This window comes from Xenopus tropicalis, chromosome 8, assembly GCF_000004195.4.
Source record: "Xenopus tropicalis strain Nigerian chromosome 8, UCB_Xtro_10.0, whole genome shotgun sequence".
NCBI lineage: Eukaryota > Metazoa > Chordata > Amphibia > Anura > Pipidae > Xenopus > Xenopus tropicalis.
This window is the reverse complement of record NC_030684.2, coordinates 65,800,111-65,827,131: the sequence shown is the minus strand read 5'-3', so window position 1 is coordinate 65,827,131 and position 27,021 is coordinate 65,800,111. Positions and strand designations below refer to the sequence as shown.

The 27,021-nt window shown below is 36.4% G+C and overlaps 1 protein-coding gene across 2 annotated transcripts in view; it reads right to left on the bottom strand.

Moving 5' to 3' along the window:
- Positions 1-27,021, bottom strand: part of fndc3a (fibronectin type III domain containing 3A) — a 66,446-nt gene that overhangs the window by 12,571 nt on the left and 26,854 nt on the right. Inside the window, exons 2-17 of one of the 2 annotated variants that reach the window (XM_031891883.1) lie at positions 22,692-22,829; positions 16,722-16,812; positions 16,333-16,409; positions 13,467-13,695; positions 12,176-12,454; positions 10,823-10,881; positions 10,123-10,280; positions 9,145-9,204; positions 7,897-8,035; positions 7,561-7,614; positions 6,203-6,324; positions 5,892-6,066; positions 4,430-4,516; positions 1,450-1,588; positions 1,282-1,350; positions 530-648 (exon numbers count right to left, since the gene is read on the bottom strand). In XM_031891883.1, the coding sequence (XP_031747743.1) occupies positions 530-648; positions 1,282-1,350; positions 1,450-1,588; positions 4,430-4,516; positions 5,892-6,066; positions 6,203-6,324; positions 7,561-7,614; positions 7,897-8,035; positions 9,145-9,204; positions 10,123-10,280; positions 10,823-10,881; positions 12,176-12,454; positions 13,467-13,695; positions 16,333-16,409; positions 16,722-16,812; positions 22,692-22,802 (1,968 nt within the window). In that variant the 5' untranslated portion in view covers positions 22,803-22,829. The remainder of the gene's footprint in view (positions 1-529; positions 649-1,281; positions 1,351-1,449; positions 1,589-4,429; positions 4,517-5,891; positions 6,067-6,202; positions 6,325-7,560; positions 7,615-7,896; positions 8,036-9,144; positions 9,205-10,122; positions 10,281-10,822; positions 10,882-12,175; positions 12,455-13,466; positions 13,696-16,332; positions 16,410-16,721; positions 16,813-22,691; positions 22,830-27,021) is intronic. The other variant, XM_031891884.1, reaches the window with a different exon arrangement.

Sequence of the window (27,021 nt, the reverse complement as noted above, 5' to 3'; positions counted from 1 at the left end):
AGGAAAACTAATAAGGAAAGGCTTCTTTAAGGAATCGGCTTTCCGGCATATACAGTAGGGCCTAATTCAGGAAAGGAAATCAAACAAATGAGATATTTATAATTTTAAAGATTTAAGAATATGTTTATCAGTTAAAATAGAGCTCACCAAAGTGAAATTTAACAGTTAGATCATTTGTACTTTTTAGAGAGGTAAAGTAAATGTTTACCCTTTGATAAATACATCCTAAAAAATATATCCTAAAAATATGAAGGAGCTGTGACCTGTTTTCACCCTTTGATAAACATGCCTGCTGAAATTAACATAAAAACACTTAAAATTGACCAGCTATTTTTTTATTGGAGCCTATAGAACTATGTTACAGTCACTAATTTCTTCTGAGCATTATACTTTGTAACCTTACCTAGCATTAAGCTATTGCTAGTACTGTTTGTTCTTTGTGGCCATACATGTATCAAAAACTCCAATTTCACTAAAATTGGCACATGTAAGGGAAGTAAAAACTGGCTAATATGGAAATCCAACTTACCTGACTAGAGCCCATTATATTTATGCAGTATACTCTTAATTTATAGCTTGTGCCAGGTTTGAGATGATCACACACGTGTTCTTTAGAAGACCCACTATATATCACTTCCCATTTGTTCCCTAAAAGAAAATGTATAATATATTAATGTTTTGCACAATATATAATAATCTGTCAGGTTCTGGAGATAAACATGAGCAAAATAAGTCTGAGATGTACTATGTCAGGAGGACACATCATAACCCTGTAAAAAATGCATACATAGAATTAACAGGCTTGGAATACAAGGGTCCAGGCTTGGTTAGCAAACAGAGATAAATGGGAACACAAGCAAGTTTTCTGAGTAAAAAAAGTACAGGCTGGCTTTCCTTCTACCCAGCCCTGTTAAATTGGAATCTTGACCCTTTTACTACAGTCATGTCTTGATAAACTATATCTGGTCACTAAGCCCCACTTTTGATGTAAATCATGTTCTTCAGGATCTAGAAAACAAGTAGCTCCAAGGTGCATAGCTATCTTTGAGCTCTCATATACTGCTTACTAAACTTGCTGCACCTCCAAATAACAATTTGGGTTACAAGGTAAAATAACCACATTACTTAGCTTAAAAAAGTGTGGCTTATATGGTGTTACTGTCACTAAACTATAAACTCACATACAAAATAATATTACAAGAGGTATTAACACCACATGAAAAAAGTGACTTAAGTGTATGACTACATACACTCGCTGAATGTAAAAGTTTACTTGCTAACCATTTGGTGTTTCTGAGATTTCAAGGAAATATTTGGTCACATCGGATCCTCCATTATCTTTAGGACCATCTGTAGGGAGAAAAAGAAAAAAAAGAGAGAAAATACATTTTACAAAAATATCTACATACCTTGCTATACAGTGCTGTATGATTTTGTGCATTGACTTACCCCAGGTGACTTTTATACTGTGTGCATGGATTTTTCCTTTTATACTTGGTTTGCTAGGAGGGCCAGGTTTGTCAGGAGAAGTTGTGTATTCTACAATATCACTAGGATTACTTTTGCCTTCATTGTTAACTGCAAAAACCTGCACAACAAAAAATATACTTTCAGCAGTGACAAAAGTTACTGGAAGATTGAGATTTTTTTTCACAAGTATTTTATACAAAGTTCACCAACAATTTTTATTTTTTGGAAATTTGAGATACTTTATTAGGCTGAGGGCACATGGAGCATTGACATTCACTACCTTATTGTACTGACAAGTACTGCTTCCGCCTCCATTCAGCTACACGAAGCGGAGCCGAGCAGGGATCAGTCTGGAAACGTGTGAGCAGGTATTCTGGAGCAAATCCTGCCTCAGCTCTACTTTGTGTAACCAAGCGAAGACCGAAACTGTACGTCAGTGCGGTTGAGTGGATCATGCAGAAACAACACAAGCTGAGAGCAGCAGAGCCAAAGTTCCATGTACCCTCATCCTTTAATAGGGTCACGGACAGTTTCCTGTCAGTATTTTAAATGAGAGACGTGTTCTAATGGTTGCTGCCAGAAGCACAGTAGGAGGGGGATAGCCAATCACAACTCAGCAGTCACACAAGCAAAGATCGGCTTCAGTTCCTTATCATGTCAGCCTAGCTGCTGATTGGTTCTTGTTCTACAGTACAGTGTGCTGAGTGCCGCCGACCCCCCTGCACAGCCTGGAAAAGGAAGCAGCAGGAAGTTACACAGATGGGTGGGACTAGGAGTTTTTGGAGAAACGCTCAATAAATCAGCTCGAAACACTACTTTTTAAAGCACATTCCTTCTTTATTTAGATGAGTACAATTCACTGGCACGATATTGTTTTTCACAGTCCACTTTAAATGCTGTAAAATACACCTGCAGTACACCACAAATGGCCAAATGTATCTCCACCTGATGTCACGCTAATAGAACAAATAAAATTCATGATAAGCCATGATAAGCCAGAGCCACAAAATGCTGGTTGCAAATACTGGAAGACAAAACTAGCCATTAACCCCAGCCACATGGATAACTCTGCAGCACTCAATTAGGCTAACTACAGGAAAACATGGTGCTGGAAACTGCAGCCCCAAGATACAGAAACTGGCATGTCTAATTCATGATATTACAAGACACTGCCCTATGTAATGTGGCAGTGAACCTTCCATTCAAATAGCATTACATTTTGTTTGCAGCTGACTGCTCCTGTTTTGTGTGGTATGGCAGTGGAAGACAAAATGCCCGTGTGTCATTACACCATGTTTACTGGATGTCAGGGGAGTGTGATCAGGGAAAACAAGACAATTTTCCATTTGCTCTTTATAATGGCAAAAAGTAATAATATATGGACTTTCTTACTGTGTTAAATGGTCAATATAAACTTTTGATAAACATTAAGGTCTGATATAGGCAAAAAACCTTCAAAATATACCTAGAGCAAGAAAAGGTTGCTGTGGATGCTGGGATTTTTTTTAAATTACTCTATACTGACTTCTTCCTTGTCTAGCATAAAGCTTTGCTCCCTTTTTCTTTCTGTCCCCTCCTTCTCTTTGCAACTGATGACCTCAAAGCCGTGCCGCCTACTGTGTGATTTTAAAAAGTGTAAATAATTATTTCAGCCTCATGAGAAATTCAGATAAAAATGTCTCTCACTTGAAGAAAAACAGCATAATTAGTGCAGAACTACCCTCATGAATCAGCACATTCTGTGATGTACACATAAGATTGGTTGCTGCTTCCTTATATGCCTCTATTGTCCAGGTGTAAAATACAAAATGCCAATACAGAGCTGTTAAGGAAGTACAGAAGAAAATAAAGTGTGTAGTAAATTATGCTCCCCTTCATACAACTTTCACTATTACCCAACAGTACTCCCACAATAAAAACAAAGGTCAATTAATGTAAGCACCAAATACTTTTCAGTGCTGACTTCTTCCCCACAGTGAGATCACCTACAAACTATATTACTACTTTATATATGTTTTCTGTGTTTCCTTAAAAAATGCTATAGTAGCATCCTGAATATTACCAAAATTTCTGGATTCTTTAGGATCAATGTCTCTTTACAGCATTGTAAGCCTAAACAGTATTAAATATAAATTAAATTAACATTAAATCAAACTTTTAATCAGCAATGCAGAAACTGATGCAAACCTTTAGATCTTCCCCAGACACTAAATAATTTATGTAAGGTCAGCAGAATTCCTGCCATACTGTACCCATTTAAACCTGCTGGAAAACTGCAACAATTGCTTATCTATGCCCAGCTCAGATGTCATAGTAGTGAGCACGGTCTGTTGGACTGATACTAAATTGTCCCGCCATACTCACACAAATAAAAGCTGAAGCTGTTGAAAGGCAGGATATTGTGTTGCAGAGAATCTTGCCTTTTTATGATTAAGATTTTATTAGCAAACAAACTACACACTGTATCATTTACCATTTTCTGAGCCTAGAAGACAACCTAAATATGTTAGAAAAGCCTTTCAGATATTTCTTTTTAAGTTCTATGATTAACTATTTGTACATGCTTCAAAGTCTACCCCTGACACACACGGCACAAACACACAAATCCAGGCATGTGTTACATCAGCATGAAAGGGAGAGGGTATTTGCATAACAACATTTTAAAGGGAGGTTGAGGTATGAGGAAATAGTGCTATAACTGGAGTTAACATACCAGTTTGTGTTCAGTACATGTGATATTTAATAATGGGAAAGGCTGTGGGTTTTATTGGAGCTAAACCAGGAACTTGTTAACCTACAACTACCGTGACCCAACCTTAAGTCCCCACACAGTCTAATCAGGAAAAATATGTTAGTAATGTCAGTAAATATTCTCATACTCTTAATTTATTTGCATTTATAAAGCAATTGTCTTTGATATATATTTGATATTGTTGGGTAAAAAGGAGCACAAGCTTACCCTGAACTTATAAGAAGTATTTCTTCTCAGGTTTTTTAAAGTGCATGAGAGTTCTTCACCATTGTGTCTTGGCTTAAAACCATACCCCTGTGGGAAACAAAAACTATTTCAGGTGGTGCTCTTTCAGCAATTATAACTAAAGAAGATATAAGATATAAATAACCAATATACACCCTTTTTCAACATAAGTTTGATGAACTGTGCTTGTGCTGAATATATCAAAGCCCTCTGTATAATAAGCCGCTACTTACCTCACGTTTTTGGGGTTGGTTTACTAAAAAATGCATCTCCCATTAGACCTAAGAGACACAGAGTTTTCTGTCATCCAGCAGAGAGCAGTAGTTGTACCCATGTCCGCCTGTCCCCCTATGTAATGTGGCAGTGAACCTTCCATTCAAATAGCATTACATTTTGTTTGCAGCTGACTGCTCCTGTTTTGTTTGGTATGGCAGTGGAAGACAAAATGCCCGTGTGTCATTACACCATGTTTACTGGATGTCAGGGGAGTGTGATCAGGGAAAACAAGACAATTTTCCATTTGCTCTTTATAATGGCAAAAAGTAATAATATATGGACTTTCTTACTGTGTTAATGTTTATCAAAAGTTTATATTGACCATTTAAGGTCTGATATAGGCAAAAAACCTTCAAAATATACCTAGAGCAAGAAAAGGTTGCTGTGGATGCTGGGATTTTTTTTAAATTACTCTATACTGACTTCTTCCTTGTCTAGCATAAAGCTTTGCTCCCTTTTTCTTTCTGTCCCCTCCTTCTCTTTGCAACTGATGACCTCAAAGCCGTGCCGCCTACTGTGTGATTTTAAATGGAGCAGAGGCCAGTAGGCACCCTTTTGAGGTCATCATAGAGAGAGACTTGAAGAGCTCAAAAGGAAAATGGGCGGAGCTTAACACTAAACAAGGAAATCTCCAAAGGCACCAATTATAATTAGATCATTGGCATGAGTGCCAAATGATGGGATTAGACCAATAGTTCAAGATCAACTTGTGTGCTGACCTTTTGAAATGAGCAGATGAGGCCAGCTTAACTGTAGAGTCATTGTACTACACAGCAATGCTTATAACTAATACCATTTCCTGATAAGAAGGCTGGCATTATGCATAAAAGTGGACACAGAACTATATACTATTGGCCAATTTTGACCTTACTTGCCAATAATCTGTGTAAGTTTTGAGCAAAGTGGGTAAGTTTTTAGCTCCTTCTAACTACTGTTGCATTCCATTTGTTCAGGCCTACTGCCAAACAAATTAATCTGTAATTTAGGTACATATGTGTTGATGGCTAAAATAACTGATTGGTCCATGAGTTGACCTGAGGGATTATGCTACACTCAACATGTGCACGGCAAACTTTACAACCACTCTTAAATTAATGAAAATAACAACAAAAAAATAAAGTTTATAAAAGAAAAAATAATAGTAACTTATTACATAGGTTTTACTTACTGAACCTTCTTCTTCCATTTCTAATATGTATGTCAAGCTATCATCCACAGATGTGTCACTGGGTGGGCTCCAGCACAACGATAGCCATGTTATGCCAGAATGAAGAAGTTTTGGTGGCAGTGGTGCTGGCGGAGCGCTGCCTGCTGTGCAGTAGACCACAGTCTCACTGAACCCACTGAAATACAGAATATTACATCAATAAAGAGGAAAGGATAGAGTAATAAGGGGAGAAGGACAGTGCAGAGATAAAATGGCTGCTCAGGCAAGTGACTAAGAAGAATGCAATTAAGAAAAATAGGCAGCAAGAATACCTCATTCCGATATCATTTTTGGCAGCTATTCGAAATGCATATTTTGTTGAAGGAGACAGCTTTGTCAGCTTGTACTGTTTGAGATGTCCAAAGTAGCACTCCTTAAATGGCCCATGTTTTCCCTTAAAAGTAAAATAAATAGATATCACAAATTCAATTCCCATGAAATATTTTCATTGCAAGTATGTTTCATTCCACATTGTAGACTCCATCTGAGGAAGCAGTAACCTTTGTGCCTAATCACTGAGTTACAATGCGCTTATTGTTATGTATGCTCTGGTATGGAATTCCAGTGCAGCTCTACTCATACAAGGCCAGGATTTATGCACACTGCAAAAACACCTGCTTTTGCCAGCAGATTCTATACAGGCAGCATACAGGGTTATTAGCATCATATTTTCTTCTTTTTATTAACTTCACATCAATAATTGTCACCTTTATATACACAAAGTAACACTGATACAGAAAAGGTCAATCATATAAAAATCAAAAAACTGGGCCCTTGGGTGTCAAAACTGGTTTTCTTAACTATACAGGTATGGGAAATGAGGTTTTCCAGATAAGGGATTTTTCTGTAATTTGGTCACCATACTTTAATTCTGCTAAAAAAAAAAAATATATATCCTAACCCTAAAAAAAGAGCACAGGAAAAGAGGAGGGGCCCTCCATTGCTTAAAAAAATGTAAAAAGTAAATATATAAAATACCAATCAAAAATGGATAATAGAAATACATAAATGGCAACCCTCAATCCAACTAATGTAAACCTACACTGTCAGATTTTCAAATACAGATTCATATACGTTGCAAGATTTTTTTAAAGCAAACACTATTATGCATAATTCTAAAAGGGTATAATTTGTGTGCAAATCTGTCAACACGTTTGTAAGGGCTCTGGCACACGGGGAGATTAGTCGCCCACGACAAATCTCCCTTGTCACGGGCGACTAATCTCCCCGAGTTGCCATAGCCCGCCATCCCACTGGCGAACATGTAAGTCGCCGGCGGGATGGCACACGCGGCGGCGCGATTTCCCGAAATCGCCGAAAAAGACTCGTGGGTCTAATTTCCCCGTGTGCCAGAGCCCTAAGGCTTCAGTTTCACTGTCAATTTTTATTACTTTTTAATTACTTTTCAGATCCACTCCTATTCATATTCTAGTCTCTCATTCATGCTTCTGCCTAACTGCTAATGACAGCTGGACCCTAGCTGCTGAATATTTAAAAAATAAATAAATGAAAAAGACTAATTGCAAATTGTCTCAGAATATCAGTGTCCACATCATAAGTAAGTGACAGTTGAATCAGAAGCGAAGTATTATCTAACAGCAGTAAAATTAAAAAAAAAAAAAAAACTTACCTCATCCCATTCTAGCAGATATCCATTGATCTTTGATCCATTGTCAGTTGAAGCCTGGTGAGCAAAGAAACAAAATGGCAACAAAAAAATATTTAGCGATGTTATGAAGGTAAAGCATAGCATTTAGTGTTTTTTATTCTGCCAGAACTTACGTAAGGTGTAAAATCAAATGTGTGGATGGCAAAATTCACTATTTACTTTGCACAGCTTTTTACACTGTTTTTTCACCAAATTTCGTTGAGTTCCAAACTCCCACATATACTTACTCTTAATTGTACAAATCTGTGCTTGTTTATTTTATTGATTATTATATATGTACTACTAAGTCAGACCTACCTTCCATTGAAGATTCAAGCAGTTTCTACTTCGGTTTGAGAGTTTAGGAGGAGCGGGCGGATCTGGTTCACAGCTTTCGGTAGTAAAACTTATAAGTTCTGAAATGGAGCCTTCTAAAGGTGGACATGTTGCAGATACTCTAAACATAAATATATTCAGTTTACATGTTTAATTTATGTATATATTTATAAAGCGCTACTTATGTATGCAGTGCTGTACAGCAGAATACATTAATACAAACAGGAAGTTATTAAGATAATAATAGATAGATACAAAGTATAACAATAAATACAGATAAATACAAGATAAATACAGTTGCAACAAGTTAAGAGTCAAAGACACAAGAGGATGGAGGTCCCTGCTCCGTAGAGCTTACAATCTAGATTTATGAACCACACTTAACAAATAAACTACAAATAAACATGTAAGACGTTAAGCCTTAAGTTCACCTTCAATGTCCAAATCTTATTAAACCACCTACAATGCTCTCAGCATGTCAGAAAATCCATTTTCCATTCAAAAAAAGTAAAAGGCCACTGTAAAAGCCACTTTTTATATCTCTTATAGCAGTCCTTCTGTCTCTCTGATCAGTTTTCTGAAGGGATAGGAGTGGCCTATTTTGAACCTGACAGACTAAGAATTTCCTATATGCTTACATCATAAGCATATAGGAAGTTCTTTCCCCCCAGCACAGGGTTTGTGCAGAAGCAATAGATCAGCAGAGGGATGATTCTGAGGAGAATATCTCTTCAGCTTCTCATTTTTTTAACAACTATGTATATGGCAAAGATTGTTCTATTAATTTGAACTGTTAAGATTTGTGTATGTTGTACAAAGGTGAACAACACCTTTAATGTCAACCTGCATCCTTGTTACTCAAAGAGCAGAATTGGAATGGTTAACAATATTCCTTGAATGCACATGGTTATTAAAGACCCCTAATATATATTTCAAATCAAAATATTTGATTGGAAATATATTTCAGCAATTTCCCACCATTATCCATTACGCTATTCCTGAAATACAACTTCCTAGATGCATGTTCAAAAACAGGAGAAGGGCTTCAGGCTGGAGGTTTCTAAAATAACCAATAATTATAACAAATAATTATTCCTTAAATTTCTCATTTTGCCCTGTTTAGATTAAGAAATAGCACAAACCAAAGCACTAAATTAAGCTATGCAGTAGTTTAATTACATAGCAGAGAAAAGAGAAGAGGGTAAAAAAGAACAGGTGTCCCGTATTTACCTAATATGATAGTCTGTTGCTGGCCGAAGGTCCGTCAAGGTGCAGGTTGCAGCTTCACCTCTACAAAGAGCAATAATCCCAATTTACAATATAAACACATATATACACATAAATGCACAACCTGTTATCAATAATGCTCAGGACCTGGCAATTTCTGGACAAGTGATATTTTCCGTAATCTGCATCTCCATACATTAAGTCTACTAAAAAAATAATTTAAACAATAAACCCAACAGGATTGTTTTGCTTCCAATAAGGATTAATTACATCTTAGTTAGGATCAAGTACAGCATATGGTTTTACTATTACAAAGAAAAAAAATTATATGCATTTTGAATTTTTTATTGATGGGGTCTATAGCTTTCTGGATAATCGGTTTCTGAAGAACAGATACCATACCTTTTCTAGAATGCAATGCATCTACAGAGAACTCATGTGTGCAGTTTTTCCAGCTGTTTTGTTACTTAGTAAGGAAAAGGGAAGAAGGAAATATTTTCTCTCCAAGACATTGTGATTAGTAAGAAATATGATCAGCCAAACAAAGCTTTGGTTTAATCTGACTAAATGCCCCAAATGGAAGATCAAACAGCACAAATGTATTTTCTTGCCTATAAACTACATAATGAAAGTGAGAGAAGGCTGCTCTGGAAAGACAGACTACTATGCCATGAAATTGGCATGCCATTTAAATATCCTGGCAAGGTGCCCATCAATGTACCAATGACCAGGCAGTAAGACCAAAACAGACCAAACCATAATGATGTGTGTATGGTCACCTTTAGAATACTTTTCCAACAATCAGTAGATGTATTACCCTGTGTAGAAAGCATTTTTCCTAAGGAAGCTTAGCATGCAAGACTGCATTAGTAGTAGAGTATACATCTAATTTGCTCAAACAAAATGATGATGATACTTATGAAATACTTAAGTACTCTGATTTTAAATACAAAGAATCTGTTACTTATAATGACTACTCACAAGTACACAAGTTTGAATTTTCCATTCTTGCCACTGTTGGATATGGTCACCTCATAAATGATGGCACCCGGTAAAAGATTAGAAGGACTATCACAGTTTTGTGTACTAGTGTGAAAACTATAACATAAGATGGCTGAACGAGCCTCCAAACTAGAAACCTAAAAACAGAAAATAAAACTATTATTAGAAGAATACCTACTGGTATTTACTTTAGTTTGTGATATATTGGACAATAGGCAGAAATAAAAATCATAAAAATATCTAAAATGCATATTAAAGGATCAGTAACACAACATTCACATAGTCTGCAATTGTAAACATTTCCTTTGTTTCTATAAAGCAAGATTTTTATTTCAAATATTGGATTTTTATTAGTGTTTTCAATGGCTTCAAAAATATGGCACTGTCTAGAACAGTGGTGTAACTACTGTTCAGCAGACCCTGGGGTCGAGGGGGGCACACAGGGGTGGGGAGCAGTCAGTCCGACATGGAGAGGGCCTAAATTTTGTGACCCAGGGGGCCCTGTAGAAAAATTGTCATGCCACTGACATATTATAATAGTAGGTAATTATTGTACTATATTCTACTCTCTTGCTTTTTGCACAGTACAAACCCTGATTATAATCAGATTCACACTGAAGTAGAGTATAGATTGAGTACTTAAAGACATTAATGTTATAATACAATGCTTTTTACTTACAGTAGGTTTATTCATGGCAGGGACCACATCCTGTAGCTTTTTAGGTTCCATTTCTCCATCTAACACAAAAAAGCAAAATATGAAAATACATTTTATCCACTTGCATAAATGGTACTATATCTGCACACAAATAGATTCATATCTTCTCTTTTCCTTTGTCGTTTAAGAAACCAGCAGCTGGTACTGACTTAAGGAGCTGGGGTGGCAAATGCACAGATGCTACTTTCACATATGTTTTGCACATCTGTTATGTTACTATTCAACACTTAAAACCATAAAGTAAGTGCACACCACTGAATAACTGTTTTATAAAACTGCAATGCAAAAAAAGTAAATAAAATAAAGAATTTCATTGGAGACACACAAGGGACAATAAAATGGACTACAACCTCTATTGGTTGCACAGCAAACAATGAAAAAATAAAGTAGCACACAGGAGGTGAATAGGAATAGCACATTTAATACTTATTAAGGGTAATTCATCTAGTGAACTGTATTTGGAATTTGTTGCTTTGTTACTTTTTCAATTTTGTTTAGAGACAGCACCAGTGAAGCTCTTGTATGCTTCCAAACTGCACTTCTCCATTAATATTACCTTTACTCTGAACGTATCCTATTGCACATCCTGGATTAAAAGTCTCCAAGGGGTGTCCCAAAACACTTTAGTTCATCAGTCATTTCTACTTTGAACCAATTTCGGATTAGAGAGAGCAATGTTAGTAGTTACTTACTGGGCAACATTAAGTCTGAACACAACAGTTATATGTCTTTAATAACATTTTTCTTCTCTCCAGTGCTTAAGCGAAAGAAAGCAGTTGTACACAAAAACTAATAGTCAGACATACATCTGTCACACTATTATGAATCATCTGACCATGGAAAGCCAATGCAAGAAAAGTTAAAATGACATTTTTACCAAATACTTTGGTTCAGTTCATAGGTGAACAGTAAAAATTAGTTTTATATTATTTTTTAGCAGCTTTCTCTTAAGCTGTGTTAAAAACTGACAAAATAATAAAGTGTAAAATATGAAAAATTGGAGAAAGATTATGTAGAAATATGTGGTTGCAAGGCTAAGTACCTATCACATGTAAAAAGAGTTTATAATATTAACCATATTTTTATCTGTATATAGATCTATATTGAGGCTACTTTTACAGTAGGTTAAAAAATTGATTAGGGATGATCAGTTTGAGGTCTATCAACTATCACTGGCGAATGACTTTGAGATTTAAGATGCAGAGTATTGAAATTAAATAACCACCAAAGGGACATAGCAAATCTAAAAGTATACCAACACACAAAGTTTTAACAATACCGCATGAATATCCTGGTCAAAAAGACACCTCATACCTAGAGTTTCTGGGTCAGAAGGTGGACTGCCTCTAGTCTTTGCTGCTTGCTTTAGTTTTATGGGTCCTCCTGACAAATGCTGTGGTTTGGAGTATCCATTCTGTATATGTGCATTGGCAGCAATGTGTGCTTTGTGTGGGGAGGGAGGCGGACTGTTTAGCTTATTATTACTGTGCCCACTAATTTGCCTGTCTTTTAATCTTTTCCGAAGCTGCTCCTGCATTTTTATGGCTCGTTCATCTCTTTGTATAAAACTTGGCCTTGTGTGGGAACGTGCATCTAATGGGAAAAAAAATTGAAATATAATAATTGAAACTAAAAAAGGCACCATATATTCACATATTAAGACAAACACCTTAAGGCTAAGCAATGGTAAAACAAGACCTTTGAAGAATCAGTACTTCCTCTAAGGCAAAGTAGGTGTATAGGGGAACTACTATACAGTATTTTTTATAACATTTTAAAAATAAATGCCACTTTTTTTTTTTAATCCTCAAATAATCCCGCAGATATACAAATACATGATAATATGAATATTTTGCCTGTATGAAAATATTTGAATCAAAGAATGATCCCATTAAAGCCAAGGCACAAGCTGTGTGAGCATGCAGAGACAGGTAACATACTCGCTCGACCTCTCCTGCTTGGCTAAAGCAGGCAACTACCTGTTATGGAAGCTCTCATGGCTTCCCCATAGGCACAAATACACAGATAACTATTCTATGCATGAAATAACTTATAAAATAACGCCACAGATTTAAAATGGGAACCTTTGCTGCTACACAATAAAGTACTAGTTGACTGCTAGAATGTATATGTATAATATGTTTACTATTCCAGTAGCAAATACATAAGATAAAGATGAAATACATTTTCTGTAAAGCAGAACATAAATGGCTTAACCTATTTTTCCAACCAATATGCTTTTGTTTTGCTTATTTGTGAGAGGATGCTACCAAGCAGCACATTGGCAACTCAAGGGCCCAATGTTTTACCAAGAAATTAATTCTGAGTGCAGCAAATATCAGACATTAAAGTACCTTTATCCTTGTACACAGAAATAACATAGAACTTCTACATAACGTTTATTGCTTCCAAACTTCATAATTTAAATTATGCTCCATTAAAATTCTTAAGAGTAGCCATAGAAATGGCAGCAAGCAGCTGTTTGGTTCACTTTTCCCCAGAGTCAATTGAACTGCATCTGGCAAAGCTTAACCATAATGAACTATTGCCTTATTTCAATTTATGAACAATAAATAACATTAATGAAACATTAAGGGTCACATACCTTGATCCTGGAATATGTGTGGCGGGGGTGGAGGATGTTGGTGGATAAACTGGGGTGGTATCTCTCCTGTTGCAGGCACTGGGGGGTAAACAGGATGTGGAGGGTGAGGGAGCAGAGCGTGAGGATGGTGCATATAGTGTGCCACGTGAGGAGGTGGGTGCATTGATGGATGAAACTCTGCTGAATGTGGTAACACCAAGACTTTGCGCATTCCATTTTCTTCCACAACCTGAAGCATAAATTATCAGTTAGAAAAACTGAAACAAAATCTTTACATTACAATTTTTGAAAAAAAGGAAAGACATGAATGTTAACCATTCAACAGCATTATTTGGTACAGTGGCATTCCATTGTGCTGCCTTTATATTTACAAATAACATTTAGTTTTACATTTAAAAGAAATCACTTCTGCAAAAAAAAAAAAAATTAATTGTATGAATTGTGTTTTTAGTCACAATGACAACAAGTTCTCATTACAAATAGTGCTTGAGACTTGATCTCACAGTACAAGTTGATCAGGAAGTAGATCTTGCAGGCTTTATCAGGAGGCCAACAGTCTGATAAACCACATATTTATATAAAAAAAAAAAAAAAAGCAGAATCACTGGTTTATCCATTGTTTTAAAACTTTCCTAACTCTGTCTCACAACCCTGTGCATAAGTGCTGGAGGGGAAAATGCCGTGGACAGCATTTGTCCCATCATTGAACATGCCTAAAAAGAAGCCAAGTATACACACCAACTGAGGAAGGATGCTAAGACGTTCCATTCAGCAAAAGACTACAAAGCGCAGGGCATGTATAAGAGGCAGCTAAAATAATTTTGGCAAAGTGTTGCACAGGTCTGCATTTGGCTCACTGTGGGTAACAATTATGGTGCAGCCTGCGGGCATAAAGCATGCCAGATATTGCCAATCTCCAGTACTGGCCTATGGTTGGCATTTAAGAATCTATAATATAAAGGAATCTTACAAGGCACTTTTGGAGACTTTCTCACGATGTTTGAACCTGCCCCACCATTAATCTCACTACTTTAATTCATATTTGTTTTGTTTGGACTTTATCCTAGCCTTATTCACACAATTAAAGGTCTATGGTGATATGGAGTTACTACTTATGCCAAGAACATGCAGCAGTTCCTGTAACTACAGGGTAAAAAAGGCTAATTATCTATTTACTAACAGGAATATATATATACCACAAGTTTCAAGAAAATGCTTTGATTCACAAAATATGATGACACAAGTCAGTGGTTAGTTATTAGCTTCAACACCTCTGTACCACACACAGAGAGCACTATTTACCAGAAAGGATCCTGGCGAAAAACCAACAACAACACAACACCATGGAATTTATTAAGAAAACTCTAATAGCATTTCTTAAAACTACAGTGCTTTTTAGCTATGTTTACTGCATTTTGCACTGCTGATGGTAGAATAAGCATAAACAAGCCTTTTACGAAGTAAAAGTAATTTGACAGAATTTTGATCTTCCCCAGTACAGTCATATTGCTTAATATTTTATAGACTCATAAAAAAATGTGTTAGTTTGTCTAATTTAAATGAAATTATGCAGTCTGAGGGTGGATACAATTGTAATTTATTTCCAAGCTTCATAGGAGCAGAATATCTGAAGCAAGTAATCTGTTTCCTTCAAAGAAAACAGTATGGGGATATATTTTTCAGTGCAGGGATTGTCCTGAGACATCAATCTAAAGTAATAAAAAAATAACTGTAGAGAGTTATGTTGACTAAGTATACAATATAAACAACATTTAGCCTGAGGAAACACCATAAGCCAGCACAAGGCAAGAAGGGATATAGCCAGAAAGGAGTTTGCATGATAGAAGGTTCATGGCACATGAAGTATTTGGTGGTAGAAAAGAGAGAGCCCCAAACATCCAGACTGTTTTAAGTGAAAGTAAAGTTATGTTGCTGGTGTTAGACATTTCTATGTTGTTCTCATGTCATTAACTACACTTCTCAGGAGTTATTTTTTTACATGCTTTGATAATTCAATTTGCACAGGTACTCAATGTATTATCTTTGGGGATTGAGTAATTCAGTTTAGTATTAATTCAGGAGAAAATCTCAATTTATGTATTAACACATCTGATGGCAGATCTGTTAATGCCTTTATGTGTGGTTTGAATGATTTCTTGAACAAGCATAATATTCTACTGGGATACTAAAATCTACAATTAGTACAATTAGTATTGATGTTGGTGTACAAATAGTTTATTCACAGTATGTGAGTGTGTAGATAGGCCAGTATAGGTTTATGTGTTTGCTAGGGTTCACTTGCAAGGTTTGAACTTGATTGACTTTGGTCTAACTATGTAACATAAGTTTACTTATGGACTCTTCTGATACTGCAGATCCCCAGTGTACATACTGAGAGAGTAGTCAGTAGATGAACTTTTAGAGGGAGAAACAAACTTTAAACCACATATACAGTAAAATAAATGAGACATTATAGTTGTTACTCTGATGGCCAACTCTGATGGCCAATATGTAATCTGTACCTTTTTATAAGACTCTTTCTGATTAAGAGCTCCTTTTGAAACTGTTGGCCGAAGGAACACGCTTTCTGTCTTGAACTACATGTCACTGCTCTTTAAATCATCTGTCACTGCTCTACACAGCAAAGCACAACAAAAGCTCTGCTTATGGCATACATTATCAGTAAAGGGCTGACACTGTTTGCCCTACTGTTATACAGCTATCTCTGAAAGAACGAACTCATCTGATGTAGAAAATGGACAGAACAACTACTTTAGTTCTGATGAACATTTGGTGTAGACAATGAAATTAACCTTTATCATCATTTAGGGTGTGTGCAGATTACAGAGCAATAGATAGGTTTTACCTGAGATACGTAACCAGGTGGCATAAAGATAGGCGGCATTGAGCCATTTGGTGACATCATGGGAACATGTGCTGGGCCTATAAATTGGGAAAAAAAACATGCTAAATTATCCCTGGAAAAAAATAGCCTTGTTTTTAAAGACATGGAAAATTCCATCACCACATATCATAAAACACTTTTTTTTTTTTGTTAAAAAAAAACACAAAACAGTTGTACAACTGTTTTACCACAAACACATATGTATAAGAAATTAAATAATATTACTATGAGAAGTACAGAGTCTTGTGGTTTTCTAAGGTGTGTTGTCAATTTATGCAACAGTAATAAAAGTTTATAACTGGGGGAAGGTGGAACCATAGAGAAATGCCTTTAAGCAGCATTATCCTGACCTGGGATACATCGGATATGCCCATCTTCTGTGCGGATAGTAAATGTTTCCCCTGGGTTCACTTGCACCAGTATCACCTGCAAATAGAGAGGCTGTTTGGAAGAGTTCTAGTTTTACAAGTGATTGTTGAAAATGTGATAGCAAGTTAACATATACAATAATAATAATGCATAGTAATTTATCAATATAAATCTAGTACAAATCAATATAAATTTAAAGTGTGCTGTCCTTATTCTATAAACCGATATAGCTGAAATTCAGTTAACAAAATGATGCAATGTCTTTCAAGTGGCACGGATGATGCAAGACTTAGGTGCTCATTTACTAACCACTGATTTTTTTTATTTTGAACTTGATTCAGAAGTTAGAGACAAAAAGCTGCAACTTTTCCGAGATTTATTATGCGACCAAATGGTTAAAAATACGTATTTGACCATTTGCCAGAGTAAACTTGCAGAGTTCATCTAGAAGTCAATGGCAGAGGTCTGCTCCCTTTCCTTGAAGTTCTTACCTTTGTCTCGAAACTTTGGAGATTTTGCTGGGTTTTGTCCAAAAACTACACCTTTTTTCAATAGTTGCAGCAACAATTCAATAAACTTGTATTTAGTAAATATCAGGACATTCGGGAAAATAAATTTAGTCAAATTTGAAAAAAGAAAAATGATGGAGTTTAAGTAAATCTGCCCTTTAGTGTAAATATACCAACTTTAAGAGGAGATCAAAAGACATCTACCACAAAAAATGCAAACCACGCAACAGCGCCATTTAAATTTTTTCTCTCAGTGTAATGATTATTGGTGGCACTTATGGTGGCACTAGCAATGCAGATCTTAATAGAACGCAAATAAGCAATATCTGGACCCTTCTTTCCAGTGGATTGACCTTTCATTCATTTTCCTTTAAGCAAATACTGACTGAGAGCATACATTATCCAGTAACTTAACACTGCTTTCAATAGGAAGCCATGTGTCCCTAGCATGGGCGCTTCCCTGAGACATAGCTGGTACAAACAAAAAGAAAAGACTGAGTTATCTTGTCCAGTTCCTCCCACACAAAAAAAAAAAAAAAAAAAAACACTGCAGGGAAATGCACAAGCTTGTGTGTAAGAGCCCTTAAATGTTTCTCTCTAAATAGAAATCAATAGAAAAATTTCTGCTGTACTACTTGATACAAATGGAATGGAGAAAGTGTGAAGAGGAATAACAGCTTTAATTAACTCACAAATCTTCCCGCACATTATTAAAACCTGATTAAGATCCTTTTTACTTTTATAAAACTGCAATAAAATTAAAAAAATAAACTGCAAAGTGCTTGCTAGTGGCATGTGGCAGACGTGTTGGCATTGCTCAGTCAACAATCACAAATCTTGGATATGCTAAAAAGCAATCTCCATCATTATACATGAAAAGATCAAAGAGCTGGTGGAAAGCAAGACTCCCTTTTAAGCACCATTGCCGGTATCATGGTCTGGTAGTTATATCACAGGAATGTCAAAGTACAAACACAATACAGACACCACGTGACCAGTCACCACACAGACTGGGCAAAGCCTCACCAGACAGGGAAGAATGTCTCTACTACTGGAGGGTCATGTGATCTGGCGAGGTTACCTGTGGTACAAGCAGCATCTCTTATGTAATGCTTATAGTGCCCTATCTTACAGATATTCTTTTTTGCTTTTTTTTTTTTTTTTTTAACAGAACTCATAAGTGATTCCCTGCTTAAGTAACCGGTATAACACTGCCAATATCCTCCTAGGTTTTCAGACTGGCTGAGAATATATGATCCAAGTGGCACAATTCACCACATTCCTTAGTGCAGGTTATTGTGTGGGTAGATTGTATTTGCAAACAACCAAAATAAACACCTCATTTAAGCAAAAGCCATGCAAAAGTCCTGATATGTGGCAATTTACAATACCCATTATCTATTTAAAAGTGATTTTGAAATGTATTTAACTTGATTTATTTTAGAAAATAACATTATTATTTTACACTACCTCAGAAGCAGTGTAACACATTAAAGTCAATGACGTTTATAATTTATAATAATGTGTATTTTGATTCACTCCAGAAATGTACACCATTGTTTTACTTTACCTTAAGAAATGGGAAATGTCCAGATTGAGAAGGTAATTCTTGAGTAAAAAAAAAAAAAAAAAAAAAATAAACTGCACAACTTTACTCCAGTTTTTGCACAGCTTTATAAAAATAACACGTCCCTTTTGTTTTGGTACAAAATGATCACTCCCAACACTGACAGCAGCCAGAGCAGAATGAGTATATGTTGTGCCTAAGCAGAAAACAAGTGGGAGCGACAAGGAACATCTTCCTTGTATCTGGGCTAATGCAGTACGATTAAAAAAATGTCTAATTTCTAATCTTATGTATATGTGTATGTATGTGATATATATATATATATATATATATATATATATATATATATCGAGCCAAGGGTGGCACACCGCTTCAATCCTGGTCCCAGGTGCACGGTAAAAAAGTTTGAATATTGAAAAAAAAGACCAGCAACACCGGATCTATTGCAAACAATTAATTATATATTGAAAAATACATGAACAGCGGTGTTGCTGGTCTTTTTTTCAATATATTATAATATATATATATATATATATATATATAGCAGCGAACCCAGGGTGGCACTCTGCTTCAGCTCTTAGCTCGGGTGCAAGGTAAATGACTTAAATATCCAAAAAAGACCAGCAACACCGAGTTATGTTCCAAAAACAATCAATTGTGTATTAAAAACGCATGAACAGCCAACGTTACGTTTCGGTCCCCATCGGGACCTTTCTCAAGGCCTTTCTCAAGATATATATATATATATATATCTTAGTTTAAATATATATATACAAAAATATATAGTAAGACTAGCACACCCTATAAAAACAATCATAACTTTATTGTTAAAGGAACAGTAACACCAAAAAATTTATATATTTTAAAGAAATTAAACTATAATGTACTGCTGCCCTGCACTGGTAAAAATTGTGTGTTTGCTTGAGAAACATTACTAGAGTTTATATAAACCCTTGTGTGTAGCCATGGGGGCAGCCATTCAAAAGAAGAAAAGGCACAGGTTATATAGCAGCTAACAGATAAACCCTGTAGAATACAATGGTGTCTTATCTGTTATTTGCTATGTAACCTGTGCCTTTCCTCCTTTTGAATGGCTGCCCCCATGGCTACACAGCAGCGTATTTATATAAACTATAGTAGTGTTCCTGAAGCAAACACCCAAGTTTTACCATTGCAGGGCAACAGTACGTGATATTTCAATTACTTTAAAACACTTTCATTTTTTGGTGTTACTGTTCCTTTAACACATTGCACAGAAAAATCCGAAGTTTCTGTCCACAATAGGACCTCTCTCAAGGATCCTATAGAGGACTGAAACGTTGGATTATTCTGTGCAATGTGTTCACAATAAAGTTGTGATTGCTTTTATAGGGCATGCCAGTCTTACAATCTAATTTTTGTGTATGCTACATTTGGCTATGCACCACGTTATATTTCCTAACACTTTAAAATCAACCAAGACTGTACAAATTCAGGCCACGCCTTCAGTTTAAACTGAGTATACCCAGTTATGCTCACAAACTCCTGCAATATTCAAGAAACCTCAAATACTTTCCCTGTAAGTGCCACCCATGCCAGCCCAGATTGAACCTGATCCAGGCAGGTTTTTGAATGTCAGACCCCAGTCAAGCTCCAGATCCACCTCAGTCTACAATTCTGTGGCTGAGAGAAGCAGAGCCAACGGTCTGTGGGGCCAGGGCCAAAACAGTCACAACACAGGGTGAAGGGAGTGGCTTGTTTACTGGTAATCAAATTATTTACCTTGAATGAACCAAAGATGGGTAGTATAAATGCCCCTGTTTAGCTCAAGAAATAACAAAGAAACAGATATTTCATGAGTAAAACTATAAGCAAAAAGTATGTTTAACACAAGGCCTATTTTAATATTTACTAAACTGATGTTGAAAAAAAGTGTACTGCCCCTTTACACATGCTGTGTGCCAAATTTTATTGCTCAACAGGTTTACCAGTATGAGATATTGTTGTCCCAACTACTTATTATTCCCATATTTGTCTGGCAACTTTGTATGCACCCTTAATTCAGCACAGATTTATTTTTTTTACTTTACTCTAAATTGGTAGTGGATTCAGCCTGGCCAAGGTCAAAAAACAGTGTGCCAAGATGCCAAAGATAAAAATTATGAGCAAATCAACCACTATACATTTAATCAACATTTGGTCAATAGGTGGGAGCTTCTTACACCTTCTAATATATTTGCTGGTAGGAAGATAAGTCATTTGATTTGTTCAGCATTGGCAAGCAGGATTTTTTTTTTCGTAATTAATATATGACTTCTATTTCAACAGACCTGCACAGAAAAGAAGGCTCTTAAAGCTGCTTTCCCCTTTGGCTGGTGAATATTTCAGAGCCATGCAAAACAATTAGAAGCTTATTTCAGTGCAGTTGCGCAACAGGAAGCTTTAAAAACAAGACAACATCTGTTTCACAGTTGCTGTTGCTGTATAGTAATCTATTCAATCACATTGCCAATCCAAGACTTATTTGCAGGGAAATTCATTTTAGACTTACTATTACAATCAGATCCCATTTTTTTTTTTTTTATTTTAAAAAAAGAGGAAATATGTATCACCCAGAGATGTAGCTGTTAGATTAATGGCATTGTTCCTGGCTTCTATTAGCATTGGCACTTAATGTCATGAAGTCATGGAAAATAATAGAAAACAAGCCAACACAAGCAGTTTGAGAAAGCTTCCTCTATATAACATCAATTTATAAAATAGCACATATTAGACATGGGGTGTTCGTAGGGCAAATGACATGCTGCATAAAATAAAACGAGACTAACCGCTCTGAAATGCCTTTCCACCGGCAACAATATGAGTGGCCTACGGAAGGGCATTTTGGAGTGGCTAGCCGCCTGCGGTAGCAGAGATCTATCGCAATTGACTACCTCACTCTGTGGGCCATCAGCCTAAAAACACTGGGACTTGGATGTTACAATCATAAAAAGATAAAAAGGATTAACTGAATAAATGTCCTGGAAGCAAACAATGATTTAATGTTGAGCCAAAACAGCCAAACATGTCAACAAAATCAGCCAATGGGTGGGCAGGTTATGGTTAAAATTAAGGTGGCCATACACGATATCAGCTGCCAAATCAGGTCTTTCTTTTGCGACCACTCCAAACGAGCGAATTGCAACGTGTATGGCCAACCTTTGGGCTAAAGCCCTAGTGGGCAACTTTCCAGTAATAAAATCTATAAAGTAATTTAGGTATGCCCTCTGCACAGTACTTGCTTGTTCTTAAACAATTCAACATGTAGTATTGCTTCACCAAGGCATGACCTAATGTAAGATGACAAGAGGAGGCAGGGACATAGTTTGTGGAGGGTCATACTGACCAGCTATTTGTCTGCCAAATTCCTGTGATTCCTCACCAGTGTTTACAAGGGGTTATGCTTATGTACTCTGTTTTAATCACAAAAAAATATTGAACTGAATTACCACGATATAACTAGTCCCTTCACCCTTTGTTGTGTTGTGTTTTGTTAGCAGAAGTCCTTTATTTAGGGGGATTATCTGTAAAGTGGTAATCCCATTATCTACCACTCAAGGACCAAACATGGCCTTTGCCCTGTTTAGCTCAACAAAAAATCATAACAAACAAACCATAACAAAAATCATAGCTTTTTGTGATTAAACCAATAGGCAAAATGTTTGTTAAGCACCTGTCCTGTTTACTGAATTCAAGCAGAACAAGAAGGATATATTGCCCCTTTAAAAAAACAGCTGAAAGACAATCTGTTGGGGAAAATAACATGAAACTACTGTTTAACTTTAAGAATATTAATAATTCAAAAGAGATTAAGTGGTAGTGCTCCAGGAAGCCACGGGCTGCCAGGCTTTATTTACCTGTTGTGCGCTGTCCCCATTCACCATGTGAGGTAGAAGTGGCACATCATTCAATATAGGGGTTGATTCCAATGGTGGAGGCTGGTCGGCCATCATGGCTGAAATGATCATTCATCTACAGGTGTCCACATCCACTACCTAAAGATATAAGTAAGTTTTTAATTTGCAAAACTCTTTTTTTATATATCACAACATATCACCATGCTACGCTGTATTAGTGCGTAGACGCACAAATAATCACTAAAGAGCAGACAATTTTTTTAGTATCTCCAGCTGTTGCTGCACAAAAACTTTCACAACACTTTAATGCAAGTCACACAAAGAATATTTGAGCAAAGTAACAGGTGACCAGGAGGGTGGGAAGTGTTAGGAGCAGGTTTGGTAAATGGATAGGATGCATACTCAATTCAACAATTATATGCAAATTTATACACATAAAATATTGCAGCAATATAAGTTTATAGTGCTAGTTTGGAGCCTAGGGGACAGGAAGATTTGCGATAGAAGATATCAAAAACACAAACCAGAGTAATAGCGAGTTTTACAGTGACAGACAGGAAGACTAAGATGGTGACTATGAATAGAAAAGCCACTACTGTAGAAATCAGTTGATATACACAGCTGACAATGAAAACTAAATTTTACTTGCGGCGAGTAAATGTTCTGTCATCTATTAAAGACATCTTAGTTTTTTAAAAGAAAGGAAAATTTTGTTAAAAATGAAAATATATAAAGGTTGAAACACTAGAACATATAATAGAAAAATCACTCAAAGTTCAAATTTGACAAAACAAGTACAAATTATTTTTTTCTAGCAAAGAGATAATTCTTGATAGAGGGCTAAACTTTCCTCATATCTGATAAAATGCACTAGTGTATACGGATATAAAGTTGCACACATGAGGAAAGTTTCCAACTTTACCACCAATTTCACACCACACAAAGGCCAAACCACTTTTGTAAGTTATTCACAACAATTCATAGAAATAGCAAGCAGTTATCTTTGAGTTCCCTCCTATCTTCACTGTAAAATAACAGTCTTAAAAAATGAGACACTGTGGCTTTAAGAATTAAACTTTAACCCAGTTCTCATATGAAAAATAAAGAATGAGATAACAGGATACAGGAAATTTGTCATGCCATATGACGTTTATCTGGTATTTTTCTTTTCTGCAGAAATAAAACAAAAGCCTACTGTATTCAGTTAAGCATTTCATTGCTCCATATTATTATTGCTTCACATTTACAGAGTTTCAGTTATTTAAAACTGAACTGCCAATGCTTTATTACGGTCTACCTCAAGTAATATTAGTGTTTTCATATGTGTCTGCCCAATATTTTTGTATTGATTAAATATTGCTTGATTTGTTTTAGTTAATTGGTAATGTTTGCCTATTCCTATTAAACTACAGGAAAGTTAAGGGGCTTCTGATAACAATAAAACACTATGTAAATGATGGGGACTTTAGATGGCAAGCTCCAATGGTGCCAGCACTAATCAGTGTTTTACTGGCTCTGCTAAATTCACGAACAATATGTACTCACTATCATTTTATTATCCTTTATAAAGATAGATCCTTTATGAAAATAAAATCAGCCAACATGTGGCCTAGCCTTAAATGTTACAAGCTAATTCAAATAACTGGGCACACCCTTGTGTGTCCAGGAACAAAACTGCAACATACAAGCCCATATGGAATGCATCATAGAAAAGGCAAAACCATGTAAACCATTGACTTGAATGGATATTATCAGCTCGGAGTACATAAAAGACCAACTTGCTTGGATATGCCTACTGAGTCCATAAAATCTTGAACCACAAATTGCGAGCATGCCACCATGTGTCACTGTTGGATTCTACGGTGGTCTTATATAATATTGCCCTGCACATATAAAACGTGTGTTTGCTTCAGAAACATGGCTATAGTTTATATAAACAAAGCTGCCGTGTAGCCTTTTCTCCTTTTTTTCCCCAGTTTGAATGGCTGCCCCCATGGCTACACAGCAGCTTTTTTTATATCTACTATAGTCCTGTTTCTGGAGCAAACACACAACTTTTACCAGCGCAGGGAAACAGTCTATTATATTTTAATTACTTTAAAGGAGAAAGAAAGGTAAAAACTAAGTAAGCTTTATCAGAAAGGTCTATGTAAATACATCCATAAGCACTCACAGAAACGCTGCACTGACTTCTCTGAAAAAAGATTAGTTGTGTCTGTAATTCCTGTGCCAGAGACACACAGCTTTCTGTTCTCTGCTCTTTCCTGCTCCCCCCTCCCTCAAGAATGCTAAGAACTCACTCCCCCCCCCCCTTAGGAATGTGGATCTGAGCCAATCAGCAGGAAGCTGACTCTAAAAGGTGGCCACACACGCAACCATTTGTCGCACGAAAGATTGTTCAATCCGCCACTAACCATTCAGGGCTGAAACGACAGATAAGGAGGTAAAAACAATAGGATTTCTACCTCCTTCTGCCGATTCAGCCCTGAAGGCAGATTTTGCTCAGGTGCCTTCCATGGCGCCCGATCAAAATCTTTTAACCTGGCCGATCGGCGAGTCGACCGATATCAGCAGCCTCCTGCGATATCGGTCGACTTGCCATACACGCACCGAATATCGTACGAAACAAGGTTTCGTACGATATTATCGGTGCGTGTATGGCCAGCTATAGTCTTACTAACTGAGCATGTTCAGTTGGGTCTCAATGTCTGTGCAGGAGCGAGGCATTATGGGAACCTTCTTTACACAGCTCAGCGTTTGTTCTTCCTGTTTGGCTTCAGATCTTCTGAAATGGTGAAATATGCGAAGACTTAAGGGCACTATTGAGACAACTGCAGGTATGCCTGCAGCTTGAGATTAACTCTTTATTAGCCTTTCCTTCTCCTTTAAAACATTTAAATTTTTTGGTGTTAAAGGAAATAGCATTTTCCTTGCTAAAATGTAGAAACATTATGCCATTCATGGCTGCATTCTTAGGTCAAGCCAGAGGGAAAATAAATTAGCAACTGGAAAATCTCTTCCTCATACAGTTGAGTCAAGATATTCTGTCACTTCCAGCTCAAAGTGAGGTTAGTCACAGGGCATCTGCTGTTTTGCACCAGTGCTCATCCAACCACAGAACTTTATTTCTACATCTAAGAGTTTCTATGAAACTCCTATTGCGGTAAGGCAGAGTTTCATTATTCATAATTTTATTTTGATTAGATTTAAAAAAAAAAATAAGTTCCCTAGAAAATCTCTTGGTAAAATCAATGTGCAGAGTTTATATTGAAAGGTTTTTTTTTTTTTTTTTTTTTTTAAGAGGGCCCTCTTCTTATATCTATCAGAAAGTCTTTAAAGTATACACCCTTGTTTTGTACAGCACTCCAGATAACTCAAACTAAAAATTAAATAGTTAAAAATAAGGATAATCTCCACTTAGTACCACTAAGTTTTCTACCAACAATTCTGGAGCATATACTACAGATTTTGCTGCTATCACAAACTTGCATGACATAAACAGAACACAAATACAGCAGTTTATACATCAGATGGATCCTTCCACCAATAAATATAGTATGTAGAATTGGCAAAGTAGAGTGGTGTGGCACATTTTGGCTACACAAAGCTCAAACCACTAACCACTACTCAAGTTTTAGATGCAGAATACTTGGAAAAAATATTATATGAGGAATCTATAAATGTGGAATATAAACTTCCACATTTTCTGACTCAGACCAAACAATTTTAACATTATCCAGATATGGGATCTGTGTTATCTGGAAACCTGTTATACAGAAAGCTTCAAAATAGGGGAAATGTTATCTCCCATAGGCTTTATTTTAATCAAATAATTAAAAAAATGTAAACACATTTTTCTCTGAAATAACAGTGCTTTGTACTTAATCCAGCTAACATACTATTAAGTATTCAGTGTTAGGAAAGTAATTGGAGTATCCAAAGAAAACCAAACACAAACACTCCATGAACACTATGCATATTGCACACTGCCACTGTGTGAATGACATTCAAGTCCCCAGCACTACAAGGTAGCAAGACTAATTGCTAAACCACAATGCTGCCTTTAGCTCCTTGCTAGATGAGAACTCCCAAAATCCTCAGCCAAGCCCTTAAGGTGGCCATACACGCACCGATATTATCGTACGAAACCTCGTTTCGTACGATAATCGGTGCGTGTATGGCATGTCAGCGAGCCGACCGATATCGCAGGAAGCTGCTGAAATCGGTCGGCTCGCCGATCGGCCAAGTTAGAAAATTTTGATCGGGCGCCATAGAAGGCGCCTGACCAAAATTCTCCCTTCAGAGCTGAATCGGCAGAAGGAGGTAGAAA